At 65.2% G+C, this 22,773-nt stretch overlaps 1 protein-coding gene and 1 long non-coding RNA gene across 2 annotated transcripts in view; one reads left to right on the top strand and one right to left on the bottom strand.

Annotated features, from left to right (window-relative positions):
• INTS1 (integrator complex subunit 1) overlaps positions 1-12,949 on the bottom strand; it is a 29,716-nt gene extending 16,767 nt beyond the window's left edge. The window contains 18 exon segments of the mRNA XM_053893794.1: positions 273-333; positions 508-599; positions 3,363-3,459; positions 3,999-4,156; positions 4,714-4,791; positions 5,135-5,255; positions 5,863-5,971; positions 6,499-6,675; positions 7,567-7,708; positions 7,804-7,949; positions 8,043-8,229; positions 8,342-8,447; positions 8,604-8,763; positions 9,026-9,163; positions 9,250-9,446; positions 11,766-11,817; positions 11,819-12,057; positions 12,587-12,949. Of these exon segments, the coding sequence (XP_053749769.1) occupies positions 273-333; positions 508-599; positions 3,363-3,459; positions 3,999-4,156; positions 4,714-4,791; positions 5,135-5,255; positions 5,863-5,971; positions 6,499-6,675; positions 7,567-7,708; positions 7,804-7,949; positions 8,043-8,229; positions 8,342-8,447; positions 8,604-8,763; positions 9,026-9,163; positions 9,250-9,446; positions 11,766-11,817; positions 11,819-12,057; positions 12,587-12,644 (2,318 nt within the window). The 5' untranslated portion in view covers positions 12,645-12,949.
• A 4,353-nt stretch (positions 12,950-17,302) lies between these two features.
• Positions 17,303-21,593, top strand: LOC128774697 (uncharacterized). Its single transcript, XR_008419093.1, has 3 exons — positions 17,303-17,471; positions 17,858-18,170; positions 20,647-21,593. It is a non-coding gene; the product is annotated as an uncharacterized LOC128774697 (long non-coding RNA).
• Positions 21,594-22,773: the final 1,180 nt, after the last annotated feature.

The raw sequence follows: 22,773 nt of genomic DNA, 5'->3' as shown, positions 1-22,773 counted from the left end.
GTCAGCTGGCCTGCCCCCGCTGCCGTCACTGGAGAACCTCGGCCGCCAAGGCCCCGTCTCAATTCTACTCCCCTCCTCAGCCCACGGCAGGGAGGGGACGCTAACGCTCGCGGGCCCCGGACTCGGAAACTCAAGCCCGCAAGAGAAGGAAACCCGAGTGGCCGTGCAACAGGGGACATGCTTCGGAGCGAGTCGGGGTTCCGGGATCGGCTCCGCTTCCCAGCGGCCCGCAGACGGGGCCCTGGCCCCCAGCGGTGCGCGAGCCCACTTACTTGGTCATCACCATTTCCATGAGCATCTTCAGCGTGGGGTACTCCTCCCAGGCGGCCAGGCCTAGGGAGCAAGAGGAGGGCAGGTGGCGGCCAGCCCACAGCCTCGCTGCCCCCGCTGCCCCGCCTGGGTCCCGGCCTGGCTCTGCTGCAGGTCCCCCAGCACGACGCCCCGACAGGAACAAAGAGCAACAGCCGGCTGGGACGACCGCGAGCCCGCCAGGGAGGGGAGGCTCACCGATGTTCTCTGGGTTGAAGGCCGCGACAACCAGCAGGAGGGGCCACGCCTTCCAGTAGAGGGTGGAGATGGCCAGGTTCGGGGGCTGGTACCTGAAACGCAAGGACACCCACGGCTCGCTCTCGGCCGTGCAAGGCGGTGACGGCAATGGGTCCTGCCCAGGGTGGAACGGCCCGGAGACGACCTCCTGACTGACCGGCGAGGAAACGAAAGATCGCAAACCCCCGGGCCTGGTCCTCCCCGCCACACCGGCATCCCCGGGAAGGGCACTGTGACCACCACCAACGCTGCCGGGAGCCCCGAGCCCCTGGACAGGTCCCGCGCATCGCCGAGTCCCGGCATCCCGTCTACAGCGTGGGGACGAGGGCAGTCGCGACGGCAAAGCTCAGTGTTAGTTAGCATTCGTCTTGTGTCCACCAGAGAGCCAGAAACAACCCTGGTCTCCAACTGAACAGACCGTGAAGTCGTCGTTGTGACTGAAACGTCATGCTTACGACACACTTACGACTAAACCACGGTTCTTTCAAGTAACAGGACAGAACGTTCCAGGTGATGCAACGGCACAATCGTCGTTAAGAAAGAAGCAGATCCGAGAAGCCGACTCGGGGAGATGGACAGCGATCAGGTCGGGAAGCAGGGCGCACCAGCACCCCAAGACACAAAGAAGCGAATCCCACGTGCGACCAATAACATCGGCAACAGAAAGATACTCAAGACGTCCCACGTCTGTGGACCAGACGCTGTCAGCGTGGCCATGCTCCCCGACGTCATCTACCTGTTCAAAGCAACACCCACCAAAATCCCGGATGGCTCTTCTCTGACAACGGACAAGCTGACCTGCAAATTCACACGGAAATACGAGGGCCCAAAACAGCCACAAGTCTTGAGGAAGAACAGCGGCAAGAGTCCTACTTCCCAATGTCAAGCCTCAGCACAACCCACGGGAACGATGACAGGGTGTTACCGACACGGGCAGACACACAGACCGCCTGAACGCGTGGGAGAGCCCACACATCTGTGGTCACCCGATCGTCGACAAGGGCGACCAAACCTTCAACGGGAGAACGGACAGTCTTTTCGAGAAACGGCGCCGGGACCGCTGGCCGTCCTGGTGAAAGAGCAGGGAGTCGGACCCGTCGCTGACACCACACTGCCATCAGCTCAGAACGGTCGCAGACCTGAGCGTTATGAGCTAAAACCTGGAAGTTCTTAGGAGAACACACAGGAAAGGCCTGTGACCCCGGGTGGGGCAACGGTTTCCTGGGAAGGGCTCCAAGCCCACGTGGCAGCAGAGCGACACGCGGGGCCACGTCATCGGGGCATCCCTGTGCGGGACAGAGCTGAGGCCCCAGGCCCACCACGCGTGCACGTCCACCCACAGCGGAACGGAGCTCGACCCTGCCTCCCTCCACGCACAAAACCAACTCAGAGGATCCAAGGCCTACGTTCAAGACCTGAAACCGGGAAACAGAGCAAATCTTCCCGATCCTGGATGAGAAACGACACGCAAGGGGCGCCTGGGTGGCTCAGTCGGTGAAGCCTCCGGCTCTTGACTTGGGCTCAGGTCACGATCTCACGGTTCGGGAGTTCGAGCCCCGCTCCGGGCTCTGTGCTGACCGTGTGGAGCCTACTCGGGGTTCTCTGTCTCCCTTTCTGCTTCCCCCTCCCCCCCACAGTCTCTTACTCTCTGTCTCAAAATAAAGTTACCAACAAAAAGAAATGACACAAGAGTACAAAAAAAACGAACAAAACCAGACGAGCTAGACCTTCCCCGAATTAAAAGCCACCGTCTCCTAGTGTCTCCAAGGACACTGCTGACGGTGTGAACAGGAAAAACCACCTGCAGGTCACCTGTTCAGGGTCTAGGTCCATGATATGTAAAGAACTCCCAAGACCCAACAACAAAAATTCAAACACCCAATAACGGACAAGGAACCCGAGTAACCCCTCTCCGGAGAAGACGTGCAAACGGCCAACGAGCGCACCAAGAGGCTCGGCGCCCCGGGTGGTCGGGGAAGCGCGGATCTACACCACCTCCCGGTGCCACCGTGCGCCGGCCGACAGCTCGGCGAGGACACGGCGGGACCACAGCCCGCGGGCACGGCTGCCGGCAACGGAGATCCGCGAGGCCTGGCAGCTCCCCGGAAAGGTAAGGCAGCCCCCAGGAAGAGAACCGGAAACACGCATCTGCACGAACACTCGGGTAGGAACGTGGCGGGCACGTTCGCAGCGGTCGGGGAGAACCCGCGAGCCCACCGCCCGACGGTGGTGAACACGACGCGGCGTCCACCCGAAGCAGCGCCTCCCAGGTTAAGCGTCACGACACGGGTGAACCTCGAAAACGGGCTGCCCGGGTAACAGAGGCGGGACGCACAAGGTCACGACGTGTGCGTCTGTTTACGTGACGCGTCCCCAGAGTCACAGCCACGGGGACAGAGGGCAGATCAGTGGCTGCCTAAGGCAGCGTGGGGTGGGGCAGGGACGGCTCCCGGGTACGGGCTTTTAGGGGCCAAAGCTGTTCTACGCCCGGCCTGTGGCGATGGCGGCCCATCCCGGGAATTTACTAAAACCAACGCGTCAGCAACACGAAGCAGGTGAAACACACGCGGACGATCCCTCGAGAAGACACGTGAGAAAACGCGGAAGAACAGGTGCGTCAGCAAACAGGGCGGGAGCGTCCGTGCCGAGCACAGAGCAACACGGACAGAGCAGGGGAGCGCGTCCCCGGGGCGCAGGCGCGGGCAGGGAGGCAGGGAGGCAGGGGCCGCTCGGGGCAGTGCAGCCTCACGGGCGTCTGCGCCCCCCGGCGCAGGGGGGCGGCGGACGGGAGCCCGGCTGGGGGGGGGGCGCCGTACCCAGGGGGCAGCTGAATGTTCTCGGGGTGGTGGTACGTGCACAGGTTCAGGACCGCGTCGATCAGCTGGATCCTCTCCACCTTCAGCACCTCCACATCTGAAATGCGAGAGCCACGCACAGGTTCAGGAGCCCGTCCGCGTGCCGGGGGCGGTGGGGGGATGTGGTGGTGCGCCACCGAGGCACGGGGTTTGGGCCACGGACAGACAGCCCGCGGACGGGGGCTAGCTCTCCAGAAGCCGAGGGCGGGCGGGGGCTGACGCGGGCACCCTGGGCACCGTGGGCCTGCCCGCCACACCGAGGGTCAGACGCCGGCCCGGCGGCAGCGAGAGGGGCGCCCGCCTCGCGAGCGGGGTTCGTGGGACCGCGGTGGCGGCCTGCACGGGGCCTCGGTTCATCACATGGACAACGTGTGCAGGTCCCAGGGCAGCTCCAGAAGCAGCACGCGGCACGTCGCCACGGAAGGCGCAAACCTTCTGCCCGATCCCCGACTCCAGAGACCGGTGGGGTCCGGCGAGCCCGGGGCCACGGGGAGGAGCGGACGCCTGGCTGCAACCGTGGAGGCAGGCCCGCCCGAGCGGGGCGGTGGAGGCCGCCACCGAGGGGGGGGCCCGGACAGAGTTTGCGGGGACCCTCACCGTCGGCCTGCACGGCTGCGGCCCGCCTCACCAGGTGGTCGGCAAGCTCCATGGCGTCCGCGGGCCCGAGCGGGAGGTCCCGGGACAGCCCGATGACCAGGATCCGCATCAGTGTGTCCTCCAGGATGGGCACCTCCGAGCAGAGGCGGAGGAAAAAGCTGCGGGCAGAGCAGGCAGGGGTGGGCTCGGCGGGGGCTGCACGTGCCCACGGGAAGGAAAAGCCCCAGCTCCGAGGCTCGGCTGGACAGGGAAGCGGGCAGCCACCCCCTCCCCTGTCCCCTCGCTCCGGAGGCCCCTGTGGGCGAGGCCCGGCCGCGCCAGGGAAGAATGGGAGAAGGCGCCTCGCCCCCGGTGGCACAGACACGCAGGGCACCGCCCACCACCCGCTGAAGTGCGGCCCGAGGAGAGCACAGGGCACGGGAGGTAGGGGACGAGCAAGCCGACGGGGCAGCGGGGGCCCAGTGGTGAAGACAGCTGGGGCACGGGGGACACACAGGGCAGGGTGGCCCCGGACCCGGGGAGACGGGGCCGTGACACTGACCCGGGGAGTGTGGCCGGCTGGCCCCCTGGGAGTGGACAGCACGCCGGGGCTGGGGATCCGGAAGGGGACGAGGCACAGGGTGTGCTCGAGGGGGCCCCGCCTGCGTGGTCCTCCTGGGGCCGACCGCCCCCCCCCCCCCAGCCCCCCCCCTGCACACACAACAGGTATGCTCACTTGCGGTCGCTCTCAGGTGGCCAGTTGTCCCACTTGTAGTAGGTCTCGGGCTGCTCCGTGAAGAGCACCTTGTGCAGGCTGCGGGGGACAGACGAGCGGTCGGGCCGCGGGGACCCGGCGAGCCCCCCCACCCCGCCAGGCCCCAGAAAGACACATCCTCCGCAGGTGCGGAAGCTGCCCACTCGAGGTGGATGCTCCCGTGGCGTCTTCCAGAGCCTCCCGCAGCCCCCGCCTCAGCGAGGCTGGCCGGAGAGGACCCCACCTCTGCCCTCACGGCGGCAGGCTCCGCCTGAGCCCTGACACCCCCAGGCGAGCCCGTGTCCCCCGCTCAAGGGACAGCTGGCTCCTGTTGGCTGAGCCCAGGGAAGGGGCTGCGGGGCTTTCCGGAGCGTCGTCCAAGCGGAGCGAGCCGGGCCCGTACCAGTGCACGTAGTCCTTGGGGGCAAGCTTGCTGATGGACGGGACGACGGTGTGCAGCCACCACACGGCGTCCCGCTGGATCGCGGCGATCTGGTTCTGGAAGGAGCGCAGCACCTCGAGGTCTGAAAAGGACACGCGGGATTACGGCCCGCCTGCACGGCAGCTGGAGGGGCCGGGTTCAAGGCGGGCCTGGGGGACACTCGGAGCTTCCCAGCCGCACCCCCCCAAGGATTACGGAGGGGACACAGAGGTGGACGGGACACCCCGATGCGGCTGGGAGAACCCGCAGGGAGCACCGGACGAGCCTCCATCGCGTGGAAGAAAACTTCAACGAGATCTCAAATTCCAAATGATGTCACCCCTCGAGTTCTTCACAACCTCACTAAGGTAGTCAATCACCGGAAAGGTGTCTGCACCAGGCTTCCGGCGGGGTTCGTGACGAGCCAAACCAGGCCCAGTTCACCAGCACCGCCCCGCTCCCCTCCCGTCCTTGGCCGCAGGGCACGCTCGAAGTGAGGGAGGCCGCACCTGGAGCGAGCAGGCGACCCAACCAGAGACCAGGCGGGCGCAGCTTCCGGGAGCCGCCCCCAGGAAGCCCCGGGTCCCCAGGGTTCCTGCGGCAGGTCTGCTGGGCCTCGGGGGACGGCCTGCAGCCGCGGAAGCGGCCGCTGCCACCCTGCTGTCCCCACCCGTGACCCGAGCGGAGTCGGGCCTGTTTCGGGTCCTTACTCTTCTTCTCCCCTTTGTCCCAGGCGACACCAGCCTCCTTCACCTGGGCCGTGATGCCCAGCATCATGGACACCGCCAGCACGTCTGTGACGTGCACCACGAAACGCTCCTGCAAGCACACAGGGCAAGGTCTGTGCTCTGGAAGGGCCTGTGCCCGGGGGGCCTCGCTCAGGCCCCCCGCACACAGGCGGCCAGGACAGGAGGACGCCCCGGGACCCTGTGCCCTGCGAGGGCCAGCGGGAGGAGGTCTGGGGACCAGGGCCGGGTCACACGCAGGAAGAAGGTTCTGCCAACGAAGCTGCCAACTTGCCGCGTGGCCCTCGAGGCCCTCCGCCACCTGCCCCCATCCTCCTCTTCCCCATCATCTCCCTCCACCCCCCAAAGTCTAAAGTCTCCCTGGAGCAGACCACCCGCCCCCTCACAAACACGTCACCACGGCCCCGGCTTCCTGGGCACACTGCCCCTTGGCTCCCCCCCACCCGCCCGGACGCCGAGCCGGGAGGTCGCCCACATGCGGCCAGGCACAGAACGTGACCCGTGCTGCCCTCTGGGGCCGGCCGCTGGGCACACGGGGCGCCAACCACAGACGGCCCGAGAGGTGGCCGCGCGCGGGAGCCGAGGGGACAGCGGCGGCACCTTGAACTCCATTTCCAGGTACGGGGCCTCCTTGCGCTCCTGCATGAGCCCCAGGCAGAAGGCCTGGAAGTTGACCTCGTGCTTGGTCTGTTTGACGATCTCGCGGAGCAGGGCCCGCGAGGCCCGCAGGTAGTCGTCCTTGTTGGTCAGCAGGTCCTGGAACACCATGGCCAGGAACTGCGCAGAGAGAAGGGCACGTGGGGTCACTCCCCACCGCCATCAGGTTCCTTCTGCCCCAGGCCTGCACTCAGGGCTCCCTCCGTCCTGCGGGAAGCTTCCCAGAACCCTTCCGAGAAAACGTCCCGCCCGATTCCCGGGAGCGCACGGGCACAAGCGGGCGCCACACGGACAGCAGGACGGCAGGGGACACATCTTTAGTTGTCCTGGCAGCCAGTTTGGAGGGGGCCGGCCCTCGTTAGACGAGAGGATGGACCAAGACGCGGTCCCCACCGAGGCAGCCGAGCTTCAGGGATGAACGCGCTGGCTCAGCCGGCCCAGCCCCCCTCACGCCGCACCGCAGGCCACGAGGACGAAGGAGCGGCCGTGACAACAGGGGCCTCGCCTACCGGCCACCCTGCACACAGCTGTTTCCAAGCGTAGCCCATTCCCTTAACAGCAGCACTGCTCTCGCTCTCCCAAAGCACCCTGGGATCCCAGGGACTCGCAGAGCTGCGCAGCGCCACATACGCCTGCCCCACCGGGAGAGTCCACCCCTCGGTGGCCGGACGGGAACTTCGCTTGCGAACGGCCGTGTTGGTCAGGCCTCGGTGCCGCCCCCTCCGGAACAAATCCGGTTTCAGCTTCGAAGGAAGAGTCCCGTGACACGGCCGCACCCGCTCCGGAACTGACCCGAGATCGGGAGCGACCGTGGCTCACTGGGCCCTCTGTCCCCTTCCGGGGCTCTCTCCCACGCGGCTCTGCACCACACCGCCGCCTCCACCCAGACGCCCGGTCGTGCAGCCCGGAGCCCCCAAGTCCGGCGTGGGGCTCCCGGGCCGAGGCAGCCCCCGCGCCAGGGGCCGCTCTCCTGCCCGCGAGCGCCAGGCCGCCCCGCGCGCAGCGCCCTACCTTCGGCGCCAGCTCCGAGCTGTGCTGCAGCACCGTGTACAGGATCTGCATGTTGTTGGGGTTCCGCGCGTTGGAGAGCTCGTTGAAGACCACGAACTTGATGGTGGTGCCCAAGTTGTCCTTGTGCGCGCTCAGCAGCTCCCTGGACGCGAGCCGAGCCAAGGGGCCCTGAGGCGGACCGCGGCCGCCCCCCGCCCTGCCCTCCCGCCGCCCTCCCCGCTCCCACTAGGGCCGCACCTGATGCACAGCATGTAGTGGTTGAGGAGAACCTTGGGCTTGAGACGGATTTTGATCAGGTGGGAGATGACGTCCGTGTCCTCGACACCATGCGTGTTACAGTTCATGCACACGGACATCAGCAGGTCCTGGGCCGGCCTGGTCAGCTGCGGGGATGTGGGGGGGGGGGGGGGGTCCCCGTCAGCCCCGCACACAGCTCGGCACCCACAGGGCCCGGGAGCGGGGCTCCCCGCCCTCACCTTGGGGTTCTGGAGCCACATCTCCAGCCTCTGCACGGCCATCAGCCGCACCTCCTTGTACCCGCAGGTGGAGGTGAGCAGCCGCAGGAGGTTCCGCGAGACGTTGTCGATGGGCTGGCGCCGGTTGAGCTGGTCGCGGAGCATGTCGAGGACGTACTCCTCCACGCTCTCTGTGAGGTCGTCGTACCTAGGCCAGAGCGGGGAGGAAGGAAGGAGGGCCGGCTCTCCTCACGGGCCCACCCCGTCTGCCTGCCGGCCGCACGCGGGCCCTGCCGACGGGGGCCGCACGGGGCGCCTACCTGGGCATGAGCTGGCCCTCCTGCTCGGGGCTGAGCTTCTCCTCGGCGATCAGGAGCTCCGTCTGGCTGTCCTCCTCCTCCGTGAGCGAGGGGTGAGGGCTGCCGCCTGCACACAGAGCCACTCGTGGACACCCCCCCTCCCCCCAGCCGTCCCGCGAGCACCCACGCCTGCCCACGCCGGGTTCTGCGGAGGGAGGCGACCCCAGCCCTTCCCTCACGGAAACTCCGTCCTCTCCCCAGCCCGGCCACCGGTGTCTCTCACCAGCACTGAGATCCCCGCCGCTGCGCCCCACCTCCCCCTGCAGAAGCATGCTCTTGGGGGGCATCTTGGTGCTAAACGCTGTCTGGACGTTGTCCACGAATGTCTTGCAGTGCGGGCTGTCCACCCAGATCCGCTCCCCCAGGGAATCTTCGATGTACACCTGCACGTGACACAAGTCCGCGTTCCGTGCCCCAGCGGGCAGCTCGCTTCCGCCTGCCCTCCACCGCTCCCCCGATGTCCCAGCTCCCTGGGTGGGGGCGGGGGGGGCCTCCCAGGCCGAACCCCCCACCCCCACCCCGCGGCGGCCCGCACAGGGGAGACGCCCCAGGCCGTTAGATATCCAGCCTCCGGCCAGCGCACACTCAGTGTTGCCCCTTCCTGCTCCCAGAGCCGCGCTGAGCTCCCAGAAGAGGCGGCCTCACCTTAACAAAGATCTCAGGCCAGTTCTCGTCCTCCTCGTACGCAGCCATGAGCAGGCTGCAGGCCAGCACGGACACCAGGCTATTCCCCTTGGCCTTGAAGTTGATGGAGGCGTCGCGCCGCAGAAGGCTGCACAGAGCCTGCAGGAGGCGGCGTGTCGTCAGGGGAGGGGGGCAGGAGTGCAGGAGGGCGCCGGGGCCCGTCCCCTCCCACCCACAGCCCTCACCTCGATGACACCCTCTGTGGCAAAGATGTTGGGCTTGATCTTGGCCAGGTACATGAGGCTCAGGTACAGCGCGCTGTCTGGCTTGGCCCGGGTGGCCTTGAGCTGCTTGACGGCCCCACACAGCACCCCCTCGATGCGGCCATCGTTGCCCTCCAGCTCAGCGGCCTCGATCTCGTCCAGCAGCACCGAGGGCGGGACTGGCAGGCACAGGAAGGGCTCTGTCAGGGTGGTCGGCCACAAGCAGAACCCACCTTTGGGTCCCCCCCCCCCCAAGACACGGGACGACAGGGCTGAAACCCAGCAAGCGGGGTCTCAGGGCTGTGTTGTGGTTGCCCCTTCTCCAAGAAGGACAACAGTAACTGCCAGGACGGGAGCAGGGCAGGACTCGCTGGGCTCACGGGGCCGACCCAGCCATCGACGGCCCGCAGCAGGGACAGTGCCCCACAGCCTCAGAGCGCCGGCCCCGTCACCTCCAGGTGACTGGCTACCACGTCCCACACGGCTACCCTGGAGTTACCCGCTCCCAGAATACGCTTTTCTAGAAACGAGCCCACTTTTTCTAAGTCTTCCAATTGACTGACCCAATGCGGTTCGCACCGGCGACTTTCCTAACCGCGGCTGCTTCTCTGGGGGTCTCCTCCCACCGCCGCTGACCCCGCCTCTGCCCTCTCCCCAGACCTGGCCTGCAGGGAGGTTTCTGCCTTAACAGTCTCTGCAAAGCACCCTTTTTGGGTTTTGACCTTGTCCCCCGTGTTCACGTCCCCCATGTCTTCAGTCCTTCCCTCTTTCCGAGCACCAACCTCCCCGCACAGTCAGCGGCGGCCTCGCTAAGCGTGCCTCCCGAAAGCATGTTGGGGCCACCACGCCTTCTCCTGGAGCCACCCGCTATCGCTCGGGTCCAGGTGTCTCCCACTCCCCCTTGCCATCTGCTTTGACCAGAGAGATCCTTCCGGTCGTCTTTAAATACGCAAACACACAGAGGGAGGCGCTGCTGTCGACTGCTGAGTTCACCGAACGAGGACAGAGTCAGTGATATTCACCGAAGGCTTTCCGCAGGCCAAGGACAGCGGACGAGCAGGCAGGGCAGGTGGGCCAGACTTGCTGAAGACCTTGACGTCCCCCACGCCCGGGGCTACGCACAGCTACGTGCGGCCTCCTGTTTGCAAAGTGCCTCATCGCTCAGGATATGCTTTCCACACCGCATTCCACCTGCTCTCCAGAACCACCGTTTACGGGAGACGCACGGCTACTAACTGGCAGAGCCGTGGCCCGGGCAGGAGCCCCAGCCCTGTGTGTGCTTTTAGCGTCCGCCTGCCCTCGCTGCCAGGGGAGGGCGCCTTGGGGCGGGGGGCTGCCGCCCCGCGAGGCTCGGGCCTGGACCGGAGGCCTGACTCGTCTCCCAAAGCGCAGCTAGCCCCAGCTGTGCCTTCTGCTCCCCATGCCCCAGGGCTCCCTACCACCAACCGAATCAGGCACAAGCACCTCTCCGGCGGCCAGCCTCGATTCTCGCCCCGTGCACTGCCGGGACCTAGCCCGTTCCCGGCATGCTCTCCTCTCCGGAATGCGGGCCTCTGCCCGGCGGTTTACTCCCCAGCATCCTCGAGCACCTGTCAAGATCCTAGCCAGCCTTTAAGGCTCACCTGCACCTTACAGTTCCCTCGTGAGGCTTCTCTCTGCCAACACTGTCACGTGAGTACCTGTGTGTTCCAAACCTGGGGCTGGCTGGTTATTTGACGGATCTGATCTACGTGGCCTCATGGAGCAGCTAAAATTAATCAGTGAGAATATGGCACAGAAAACCAGGAGCGATCTCAGATGCGCGCAGCTCAAAGCCTTTCTGTAAATTACAGAACTAACGTACTTTCTCTTGACGTTAATGTCGTAGCGTTTCCTGCCCCGTTGGCGAGGGTCACTGAAGTGCGGGCAGAGGGGGACTCCCCAGAACACAGGGCCCCCTCTGGTCTGCCTCGGTGACTGCTGACCCCCAGTGCCCAGAGCGGAGGCGAGCCAAGGACAGAAGCTGCTCACGGAGGAAGTGGCTGGCAGTGCGGCCAGTCATACTCCAAGCCAGCCCCGCAGAGGGGCTGAAGAGCAGAGAGAGCGAAGCCCAGCCGCTTCCCAGCAGACGGCGCACGGGCACAAGCTGGGCGTGCTTCAGGGTAAGGATCCCGAACCGTGGGTCACCCTAACCTCAGAGAAGGCCGCTGAGGCTCACTGCAGCAACGTGCCCGCTGTGGACACCTGCTCCTGCAGCACGCCGGGGCCCGAGACCCCCCTGTGCCAAGCCCTAGCCCGCATTAACACTTCCCGGTCTCCGTCCCCGTCACGAGCTCGCCGGCTCGAGGTGGGTGGAGGCGCCTGCGTGAGAAGCGCTTTGGGGAACAAACCCGCAGAGGACTCCTCTCCACCCTTCCGCCTGTGCCGCACCCACGCTAAGCCTGGACGTGGCCTCTCCTGAGCCCCCGGCAGACGAGCTGTGGGGCCTGCTCTCCGCCAAGTCCGGACACCGGCTTTACCTTCGATCGGGACCACAGACGGTTCTTTAATCGATGGAGAGATAGCGCGTTTTTTCCGCGACTGCAGCCTCAGCCAGGCGCCCCAGGGCACTCAGAGGGGGTGTGGAGGAGAGTTTGGGGCGTTTGGTGAGGCCGGTCAGCGCTGAGGCACCGGCCAAAGCGGCCGCGGCGTCCCGCTTGCGCTCCGAAGGCAGGCCGGAAGGGGCAGGCTTCAGCAGGGTGGACGCCGTTTTCGACTCATTGGCCTGACCCTTTGAGCCCAGAGCAATGAAGTCTCCCGGCGGAGGGTGCCCTGCAGAGAGGGGAGATGGGGACACGTGCACCTTTACACGGTGGTGGGGGGGCGGGGAGAGGATGCTGCGCAGGGACTCCAACCTCCCGCTTTCTCAGAGGGGCTCAGACGAGCGGCAGGGCAGGCAAGAAACCAGTTGCCAGCAAGCCCAGGGCAGAGCAGGGTCTGGTGCGGTCAGTCACGCGGTGCTTACTACAGACCAGACCAGACCCCTGCTTTGGGAGCGTCGGCTCACTTGATCCCAACAAGATTCTGACACAGGCGCCCGTCCTCTGGCTTTGCAGAGGAGGAAAACGAGGCACCGAGACGTACGGTCACATGCGCCCGGCCACGGCGCTAGGCAGCCCGGCTCCGGCCCGTGCTGCCGCCCGCCCCCGGCCAGCGAGATCCTCAGCTGCTTCTCTGCAGCCTCGGGTGTGCCCCGAGAGGGAGTCGGCCTCCCGGAGGCGGTCGCAGCCGGCCCATCCGCCCAGGGACACCGTTCCAGACCCGACGCCCGGGAACCCGGGCCGCAGGCAGAAGCCCACACCTGAGGGCTTGGCCGCCGCGCTGGGCCTGCGGACCGTCGCGGGCTTGGCCCGGTTCATTCTGTCCCCCTCCCCGCGCTGCTCCTCGCCGCCGCGGTGTCACCCGAGGAGAAGGCCGGCGCCGATCCGCCGTCCCCTCGCTCGCTCATTCATTCATTCGCGCCCGGGGCCGTCCGGGGCTGGGGCCTGCGGGCGAAGGGGCCGCGGCCCCGCAGGACGGAGCGACTCGGGGGCCGCGCGGGCCCCGCCTCGGATCCGCCGGGGAGGGATCGGCACCGCCGGCAGCCGCGGCCCGGCCCGCACACCACCCGCCCAGCGAACCGCCTCGGCACCCCGGCCGCGGCCGTCCCGGAACCGGAAGCCACCCTTGCCACCCTCGGCACCACGACTTCCAGAACAACCGGAAGCAAAACAGCGCGGGTTGGGCGGGAGGCGCCTGCGCGGTGCTTGCAGCGCCCTCTGGCGGCGGGAGGCCGGCCGAGCCTCGCTGCCGCCGACCTGAGTGGCACGTGCCCTCTGCAGGTGAGGGTGACGCGGTTCAGGGAGGGGGTCGCGGGGACTCGGAACCGGAGGTGCTGCACCTTCAGGGTCCCGCCCTCCCGTTTGGCTGTCAAAGGCCAGGTTTCTGGGATGCCCGCGTTGGGTCGAAGAGGGAGCCCAGGGCTGCGAATGGGCACGTCTGCAGCGGGGATCCCAACCTCAGTTTCCCCGCCTGCACAGTGGGGCTCTGCTGCCTCTCCCAGGCCTTTTGATGGCAGAGGACGTGTCCACCCTCCCGGGGTGCGGCTCCATGGCGACGAAACCCCACGCCCCCCCTCCTATCAGGGGTCACCGTGGTGTCCTGGGGTCTCCCGACGCAGCCCCACCCTGCACCACGAACGGACGAGGCCAGAGCGACTGCCCGGCCCACAGTCTCACTGGCCAGCCAGGTGCCTTCCTCTGTAGAGTGGGCGGCCTGGCGTGAAGGGACAGGCCGTGGGAACCCCGAGCGCGGCGCTCCTACTGGACCTGAGCTTTGGCAAAGCAGCGGTCTGCAGCTAAGGGACCTTCCTCAGTGGCGGCTGCAGGTAGGGAAGGGCCGAGCCTCAGGGGAGGAGGAGGCAGTGGGGCCCAGGTGAAGACCTGCAAAGGGCGGTCAGTCAGTGTGGACGCGTAGCCAGCTGTGTCCGCAGGCGGGCAGTGACCAGACAGGGGAGACAGGCCCACCCTCGTGACGGTCACGTTCAGAGGAATGGCTGTGGGTCCCCACATGTGTCTCAGAGGGACAGAGGAGGGCTCACCACTGCAAGCCGTTTAGCGAATGCTCTAAAGCAGGGGCAGGGGCCTTGCTGGCCCCACCGGGGGTCCATCTGTCAGCGGTGGCTGGTAGAACCGGTGGGCACAGCAGGCACGAGCGAGGATCCTTTGTCACCGGGGGGGGGGGGGGGGGGGGCTACTGGGAGCCCAGAGCCGTGTCCCCTGGCGTGGCCAGTGGGGCCCTTCTGCCAGGGGAGGGAGGCAGCAGTGGGGTCACCTTGCCAAGGGCAGTGGAGGGTGTAACTCAGAAAGCCCATGGGAGGTGCCCGGTGCCCCGTAGCGCCCCCCCCCCAAAGAGGCGCCACGCTCCCTGCCATGGTCGTTGTCCTTACTCAGAACCACGGGCCCCAGGAAGTGGCCGGCAGGTCCCTGGAGCTTGGCAGCCCAGGCCCTGCCCTCAGCAGGGGAAGGCTCTAAGGGCCAGGGCTGGAGGGTGGAGCTCTGGTCCTGGGATTGGTGCCGTGATAAGAAGCGCCGGGAGCTGGGAGACTTTTCCCCCACTCCTTCCCCAGCCCCCCAAGATGAGGACCCGACAAGGCGCCGTCTGCAAGGCGGGAAGCGGGCTCCCACCAGACACCAGGGCTGCGGCACCCGGATCTCAGACTCCCGGCCTCCAGAACCATGATGAGGAAATGTTTGCTCTTTGGCCCCCACCTGGTACCACGCCGTGGCCACTGCAGCCGAGACCCCGTCCGAAGCCCTCCTTCTGCCCACAGCAGGAGCGCACCTGCTTTTCTGGGGTGGGAGAGGGACGTGGGCCCTCCTTCCAGCAGGTGGCCGTGACTCACAGTGCAGAGGCCGCCGGAGGCCTGGCGGTGTGCCAGCCACACCTGCCCGCAGCCCCCCACGTTCAGTCCCTGCCCTGCGGGAACGCCAGGACCCCGGGCCGGTGCCCTGTGCGTGGGCTGGGAGGACAGGGTCACCGCCCGGTCCTCGGTCCTCAGCGTGGGCACGGAGTAGGACTCAGAGCGGAAGGGCGGCCGCTGCACCCGGCGAGGACAGACAGCAACGAGTGCTGGCCAAGATGTGGCCCGGCGGTGGGAAGGGGCCGGGCTGCCACGGGGCCCTGCCAGAGTGCTCCCGAGCGTGTACCCCAGAGAACTGGAAGTGCTCAGATAAACGCCTTGCACACCCATGTTCCCGGCGACACTGTTCGCAGCAGGCAGAAGGTAGAAACAAACGTCCAGCAGCAGAGGAACGGATAAACAGAAAGTGGTCTGTCCCCATGGTGGAATGCTCTTCAGCCATAAAAAGGAAGGAAGCAGGATCCACGGCACGAAGAAGCTCGAAAACGTGCCACGCAAGAAAGACCACACGTTGTCTGGTTCCATTGATATGAAAAGCCCAGGACAGGCAAATCCCCAGAGACGGAAGGCAGATTAGTGGGCGCTGGGGGTGGGGAGGGCAGCGGGGGGGGGGGGGGTGCTGCTGAGCGGGCACAGGGTTTCTCTCCAGGTGATAGAAACGCCTGGAATTTGAGGGTGGCTCTGGACGCACAACGCGTGAAAACACCAAAAACCTCCAAATCACACACTTCAAAACGGTCAATGTTATGGTTTGTAGCCCAATAAAGTTATCGAGAAAAGAGCCAGAAAAAACTTACTTGTCTCCAAGCTCGCTGATGTATAATTGGCAAAATTTGTGGGTATTTAAGGTACGACGTGCGACGTTTGATGTACGTACGCTTTGCGAAGCGATTGTTACAATCCAGCTGATTAGCGTTTCCTTGTTCTCACACAGTTACATAGTTTTGGAGGGCAGTGAGGTTTTGAAACAAAGCTGTCTGAGACCCCAGCCTCTGTGCCCGCTCTGGAGCCTGCCGTGCCCGCTTCCCTCCCCGTCGCTGGGATGGCCCGCCGCTCCTGCTAGGCTCCAAGCTGTGACTCAGCCACTGTGCCACCTGACGGGGGGGGTGGGGGGGGGGGTGCAGGGACAGACCGCCGCTGCTGCCCTGCCCAGAGTGCAGACCCTCGAGCAAGGTGGTGACCGTTGTTCTTTTAAGCCCCTGAAGCCTAAATGAAATTTGAGGGCCGCCCGAGTGGCTCATTCAGTAAGTGTCCGACTTGGGTTCAGCACACATGATGATCTCACGATTTGTGGGTTCAAGCCCCACATCGGGCTCTGCACTGATGGCACAGAGCCTGCCTGGGATTCTCTGTCTCCCTCTGCCCTGCCTTTGCTTGCATGCTCTGTCTCTCTCTCTCTCTCAAGATAAATAGACAACAAAAGAGGAATCCTTTAAAACAAGTCGGGGGACGTGTTGTCAGAATTTGCAAGAATAGTACCGAGTATTCTAGACAGCCTTCATCCTGAATCCCAGAACATTGTCTCCGCTCTATCCCTTTCTCTCCATCCATTCACAATTTTTTCCTGAACCATTTAAGAATGAGTAGCAGAAGATTCCTCTTCACCCGTAAACGCTTGAGTGTGTATTTCCTGAAAACAAGGAGCTGTTTTATACAATAACCAGACTATTGTCAACATCAAGACATTAACATCAAAGCAATGCTTTTCATTAATCTACAGCTTTATCAAGGCCCCATCCACTGTTCCAGCAATATCTTTAGAGCAGAGACAATCCAAGATTCTGCATTGCGTTCCATGGCCCTATCCCCCCACCCCCACCCTTGTAGCCTTTCTTCTGGAATAGTCCCTGAGCCCTCCTGGGTAATTCATGACACTGGCTTCTTTCTTTCTTTCTTTCTTTCTTTCTTTCTTTCTTTCTTTCTTTCTTTCTTTCTTTCTTTTTCTTTCTTTCTTTCTCTCTTTCTTTTAATTTTAGAGCGAGAGAGAGAGAGAGAGAGCAAGCTGGGAAGGAGGGCAGAGAGAGAGAGAGAGAAAATCCCAATCAGGCTCAATGCTCAGTGCAGAGCCCAACATAGGACTCGATCCCACCCCCCTGGGATCGTGACCTAAGCAGAAATCAAGAGTCAGACACTCAACGGACTTAACCACCCAGGTGCCCCGACACTGACATTTTGGAAGGGTCCAGGCCTGTTACTGTGTAGAATTCCCCCCAATTCGGGCTTGTCTGCTGGTTCACAATTAGGCTCAGGTTACACATTTCTGGCAGGGACAGTGCAGAGACGCTAACTTCTTCCCCATCAGTAGGCACGTGACCTTAAGTGTAACTTATCTCACTCCTGGCAATAACTTGATTACTTGGTTCGAGGGGTGTCTGCTTGATTTCTCCCGTCTTTCACCCTCCAAACGTTCAGCCACTCCGTTTCAGCTTCCCTGCTGACCCGTGCCCGACGCCGTCACGACGACCACAGTTGGCGGGAGGCGCTTCTGTGCTTGCCTCGTCCTCCCGCGTCCTCGTCCTATGTCGGGGAGAGCTGCCCTCCCTCCCCTCCCCTCCCCCCCACCCCCGCCCCCAGCGCTGGCCCGTGACCTTCCCCTCAGGATGGACTCGAGGATTCCTCATCCAGCAGATTCGATCCTTCACTATCTTTATTTATCGCAGGCACGAGACACTCCGCATCTGGACAGTGGGGTCCCGCGAGGCTGGCTTGTCGTCTGCTGACGCGACTCCATCGTGAGCGAAGCTCGTCCTTACTTTTCGAAGCCACCGAGTGTGGAGGTTGTTTGGTACAGACGGCTGGGCTGGGCGGGTGGGAGGAGAGACGGAGGGGAGCAGGTCACGGGAGAGGGGCAGGTGCCGGGCGAGCCCCGGGCAGGGGGCTGGGGCTGAGTGTCTGCTCCCACCGCAGACGGCTGCCAGCTTCCCCACCTGCCCTTCCAGGCTGCCCCGGGGAGCGTAGGGGAAGAGCCTCCTCCAGGCTTCCCCGGGCGGGCGGAGCTGGGCCGTTGCGGGCGGCAGGGGCCGGGAGGAGGGCAAGAAGGGCCAAAGCAGAGCCACACTCCCGAGTCTGCCGAGGTTCTGCCCGGTGCCAACCGCGTGCGGGGGGAGATGGGGACGGCTGGCGAGAGCCGGCGGAAAGTGGGCTGTGCCCGACCTCTGACCTCTGACCCAGGATTGGAGACGCAGGCTCTGGCTTGACCACCCTGGAGGCGGTTTTCTTTGACGAAGAAGCTCGCCCGTGGGGGGTCCCAGGGTCCGGGCGCAGGGGGACCGCCTCTGCCCAGGTCCTGCAGACCTCCCCGCCCAGGAGCCGCCACCGCGTGCTGCCTGCAGGACCCCCGGAAACACACGCCCCTCTTCGCCCTCAAAACCTCCCAGCCCCACCCCTTCCTCCGAGAAGCCCTCCGGGTTCCCTCCCCGGGCAGGCCGTGCTGCTCTTCTCCTACTGCCTCCGCCACCGAAGCTGCACCCCGGACTCCGCCACGGTTCGTTGGGGGGGGGCTCGCGGGGGACACTGAGGAGGCCCCGTCCCAGAACCGAGTGCAGGGGCCTGGGCTGGGCCCAGGGGTCTGCCTTCCACGGCCTCCCGTGGGTGCCAGCACAGGTGCCTCCCTGAGACGCACTGTGTCGCGTCCCGGGGCTGCCGTGGCAAACGCCACAGACCGAGGCCCAAACCGCGGGTGCGGGGGGCCCGAGTCAGAGGTCAAGGTGTCAGGGCCGCACTCCCCCTCCGGCTCCGGGGGAGGGTCCTTCCGCGTCCCTCCGGCTCCCGGCGGCAGCTGGCGCTCGTGGCTCGCTCAGGGAGGAGCTGGCATTCCCAGCCCTTGCCGCCTCTTTCCGTGGCCTCTGCGTCCGTGTCTCCCCCTGTCCTGTCAGTGGCCGAGGGCCGCCCCGATCCAGGGTGATCTCAGACCCTCACCTGACTCAGACCGCCAAAGACCGCTTCCAAATGTGGCCCGACTGTGTGGGGCCACCGCCCGGGGAACGTGGGCGTGTGTCCCTGGCAGCCACGTGCCGGCGCCTCGTGGGGCTCTGCTCTCTGGACTCTGCTCTTGCTGTTTCCCATGTCAGGAGCCCCCCACTCCCACATCAGGAGCCCCCCCATGTCAGGAGCCCCCCCCACTCCCACTCCTACATCAGAGCCCCCGCCACTCCCACGTCAGGAGCCCCCTCACGTCAGAGCCCCCCCCTGAAGTACCACGTCAGGAGCCCCCCACTCCCACATCATGAGCCCCCCCATGTCAGGAGCCCCCCCCCACTCCTACATCAGAGCCCCCCCACTCCCACGTCAGGAGCCCCCTCACGTCAGAGCCCCCCCCTGAAGCACCACGTCAGGAGCCCCCCACTCCCACATCATGAACCCCCCCATGTCAGGAGCCCCCCCCCACTCCTACATCAGAGCCCCCCCCACTCCCACGTCAGGAGCCCCCTCACGTCAGAGCCCCCCCCTGAAGCACCACGTCAGGAGCCCCCCCACTCCCACATCATGAGCCCCCCCATGTCAGGAGCCCCCCCCCACTCCCACTCCTACATCAGAGCCCCCCCACTCCCACGTCAGGAGCCCCCCACTCCCACATCAGGAGCCCCCCCCATGTCAGGAACCCCCCCCCACTCCCACTCCTACATCAGAGCCCCCCCCACATCAGAGCCCCCCCCTGCAGTCCCATGTCAGGAGCCCCCCACTCCCACATCAGAGCCCCCCCACTCCCACATCAGGAGTCCCCCCACGTCAGAGCCCCCCCCTGCAGTCCCACGTCAGGAGCCCCCCACTCCCACATCAGAGCCCCCCCACGTCAGGAGCCCCCCCTGTAGTCCCACATCAGGAGCCCCCCACTCCCACATCAGAGCCCTCCCACTCCCACATCAGGAGCCCCCCCACTCCCACATCATGAGCTGCCCCCCCCACGTCAGGAGCCCCCCCCCCCGCCGCACTCCCATGACAGGAGCCCCACCCCTGCACTCCCACGTCAGGAGCCCCCCACTCCCATTCCCATGTCAGGAGCTCCCCCCACTCCCACTCCCACATCAGGAGCCCCCCACTCCCACATCAGAGCCCCCCCTCCCATAGCTGCCTTTATCCATCACCGGTCTTTGCTGGTGTGGCCTTCTTCCTTCGCCCCCACACCCACGGCCCCAACGCCCCTGGACCTAGCTGGCACCTGACAACCTCCTGTCACTGCTGAACCGCTGTTCGTCCCCCAGTGGGCGGCCTGCACCACTGTCCTTGCGGCCTCCTGCTGCATCCAAGGGCCACCCGCCAGGACCAAGGAACAGCACCCACAGGGCGAGGTCCCGGTCAGGGAAGCCAGGAGCGTCAGGAGCCGGCACAGGCCTGAGGGACAGGTCAGGGGGGCAGACGCGTTCATCTTTACCGCGTCCCAGGGTCATGGCGAGAACCGTACCCGCACCTGGCCCTGACCTGGCGACTGGTGGTTCCGGTGACACCAAGGCCGGGGGGGTGGGGGGCATTCCCTGCAGCAGGGACCAGACGGGCAGCTCGTCCCAGAAGCTGAAATGCCAGGCTGGGTGGCTGCAGGGTGAGGGACGGAGGTAAACAGGGACCTGCCAGCCCCCCAGGGGAGACGGGGAGAGTGGCGGGCCCGCAGCTGCCTGTGGCCTAACTGCCTCCGGGCCAGGAAGCAGCTGGGGCCCGGGCCGGTCGGTGTCCCCAGCCCCAGCCCAGGCCTGGCCCTTCCCGGCACTCAGGGTGGGGGGGACGGGGAGAGGAGACCCAGGGCTCCCCGGGGCGCTGGTCGGTTCCCAACTACCTCGTCCACTAAATTTAGAAACTGCTTCACCCCTGCCGGAAGCCCCACCAGTCTGGTGCCTGAGTCTCAAAGCCATGAGTCAGCGGTTATCAGGACCTAGATGCCCGTGTGCTTGGGGGGGGGGGGGGGGGCTGGGGCAAGTTCGGAGACCCGTCTACGCTCAGGCGGAGGTTTCTGGAACTTCCTCTGCTAGCGAACAGTCCGTTGCAGAGCACGGGACGCCGGAATCCGCCCGTGAGACGCCCCTGCGGTGAGGCTGGAGGGCTGCGTGCGAGGGGGCCGTAGGGACCGCGCTCTGCCAGTGCCCAGGAAGGCCGGGGCCCTGGCAGCCGGGCCGAGCGGTGTGATATCTGAGACTCGGCCGGGCAGCGAGCGGAAGCTCCGGGGAGGCAGCCTCTGGCTGGAGGCGGGAAGTACTTTCCAACAATTGTCTGAAAATAGAACGGGCTGGCTCACGAGGAAATGAGTCCCCCGTCACGGGAAGGGAGCAAGCAGCCGCAGGAACAGGCACGGGAATCCGAGCCCTCTGACCCCGGGAGGCCCCGAGTCCTGGGTTTCTCACCTGCGGGCACCCCCAAGTGTTGGGGGGGGGTAGAGGAAGCAGGACTGGGGTCCGGGCACCTAGCACCCAAACGTGCTGCCGGGAGGAAACACTGGTGGTGGCAGAGAGCAGTTTCTCCGGGACCCTGAGTGTGCAAAGAGTCGCTGCGGGGAACGCGCCTGGTCCCGTGGCAACTGTGCCCCTCTGGCCGGGCCTCAGTTTCCCTTTGTCCTCAATTAGGGTCAGGGTAGAGGCCCTCGATGTCACACGCTGATGGCCCAGGGCTCAGGAGCTCGTGCTCTGGAGACCCCACCCCGCGTAACCCACACTCCCGGGACCCAGGCTGAGGCTGAGTTCGGGGCCGCCCAGCTCTGGGCTCCGGAGTGGAAACGCAGGGGAGCCGGCTGTGACGTCCCCACCCCTGCAAGCCTTTGAGGGGGCACACTCGTGTCAGCCACAAAGGGCAGGGCAGATGAAAGCTGGGTGCTCCCGGGGCCCCTCTGCATGGCTTGTCTCTGTGGGCCCCGGGGCTTCTGGGGGCCACAGTTTAGGAACCAGTGCAAGCAGGGCCGTGGACTGAGGAGGAGGGAATCCCTTAGCCCAGCGACATACTCCCAGGTAGCACCTCACCCACATTCCAAAGTTTCCCCTGGAAAGGCTGAAGCTGAAGAGGGGACGTAGGGTTTCTTTGTTTCTTTTTTTTAATTAAAAAAATATTTATTTGAGAGAGAGAGAGGCAGAGAGAATGTGAGACACAGAATCGGAAGCAGCTCCAGGCTCTGAGCTGTCAGCACAGAGCCCGACGCGGGGCTCGAACTCACGAACAGTGACATCGTGACCTGAGCCGAAGTCGAGAGTTGGACGTTTAACCAGCTGAGCCCCCCAGGCACCCCTAGGCTTTCTTTGTTGGGAGCTCTTGGGGACACCCTGTGACCGGTCAGCAGTGGGGGGGGGGGGGGTGGGCAGAGGCCAAGGGCATGGGGCTGGGTAGAGATCGCAGCCCACGTCAGGCAGGACCGAAAGGTGGCATGGATGGGGAAAGTCTCGTCCCCCAGATGTGGCATCTCCTCAGGGGATGACAGTCCCTCGGCCTGTGCCCCTTCCTTCTCTCTTGGTCCGGGGGCTGAGTGGGAGTGGGGTGGGAGTGGGGTGGGGTGGGGTGGGGTGGGGTGGGAGGGACCCAGAGCAGTGACTGCAGCCCTCCCGCCCTGCACAGCACAGACCTGACTTCACACATTGTCTCACTGTCCCTGTAAGCCCTCCAAGTGTCCCCAACGCTGTCCTATTGGGGGCGGGGGGGGGGGGAGGGCTACACGTGGTTTTCTTTCCTTGTTTGGGGTTCAAGTTTTCTGCAAAGAGCATATTAGTAGGTTTGAAAGGAGAAAAAGACCCTCCTTCGCTTTTCTTAAAAGTAAATAAATACGTAAAATAAACGTCCGAGGAATTCCACGCGGTGTCCTGACGGCACCCGCAGCCCGTGTTTCCTTCGCAGAAAAGTGCCACCACACACTCGTCCTGCGCCCCGCGCCCTGACTTTCGGTGCCGACATTCTGGTCAGGGACAAGGTGTCCCAGGTTGGGGCGGGTCCAAAGTGACCTCGGGCTCAGTGGAGGCACAGAAAGGAGTGTCCAGATCTTGGCATCTTGACGTCAGGTGCAAATTGGCGTTTCTCGTGGTATCGATCATTTACAACCGACGCTTCCACCGGATCCTCTGCTGTGATGTGTTACGGCCGGGTCGACGGGGCTCGGCTGGGTGCTTCTCGTCCTCGAGCGTCCC

Source organism: Panthera pardus, unplaced genomic scaffold (assembly GCF_024362965.1).
Source record: "Panthera pardus isolate Hobbes unplaced genomic scaffold, ASM2436296v1 HiC_scaffold_4, whole genome shotgun sequence".
NCBI lineage: Eukaryota > Metazoa > Chordata > Mammalia > Carnivora > Felidae > Panthera > Panthera pardus.
Note: the sequence above shows the minus strand (reverse complement) of the source record. Positions and strands in the feature narration are given on the sequence as shown.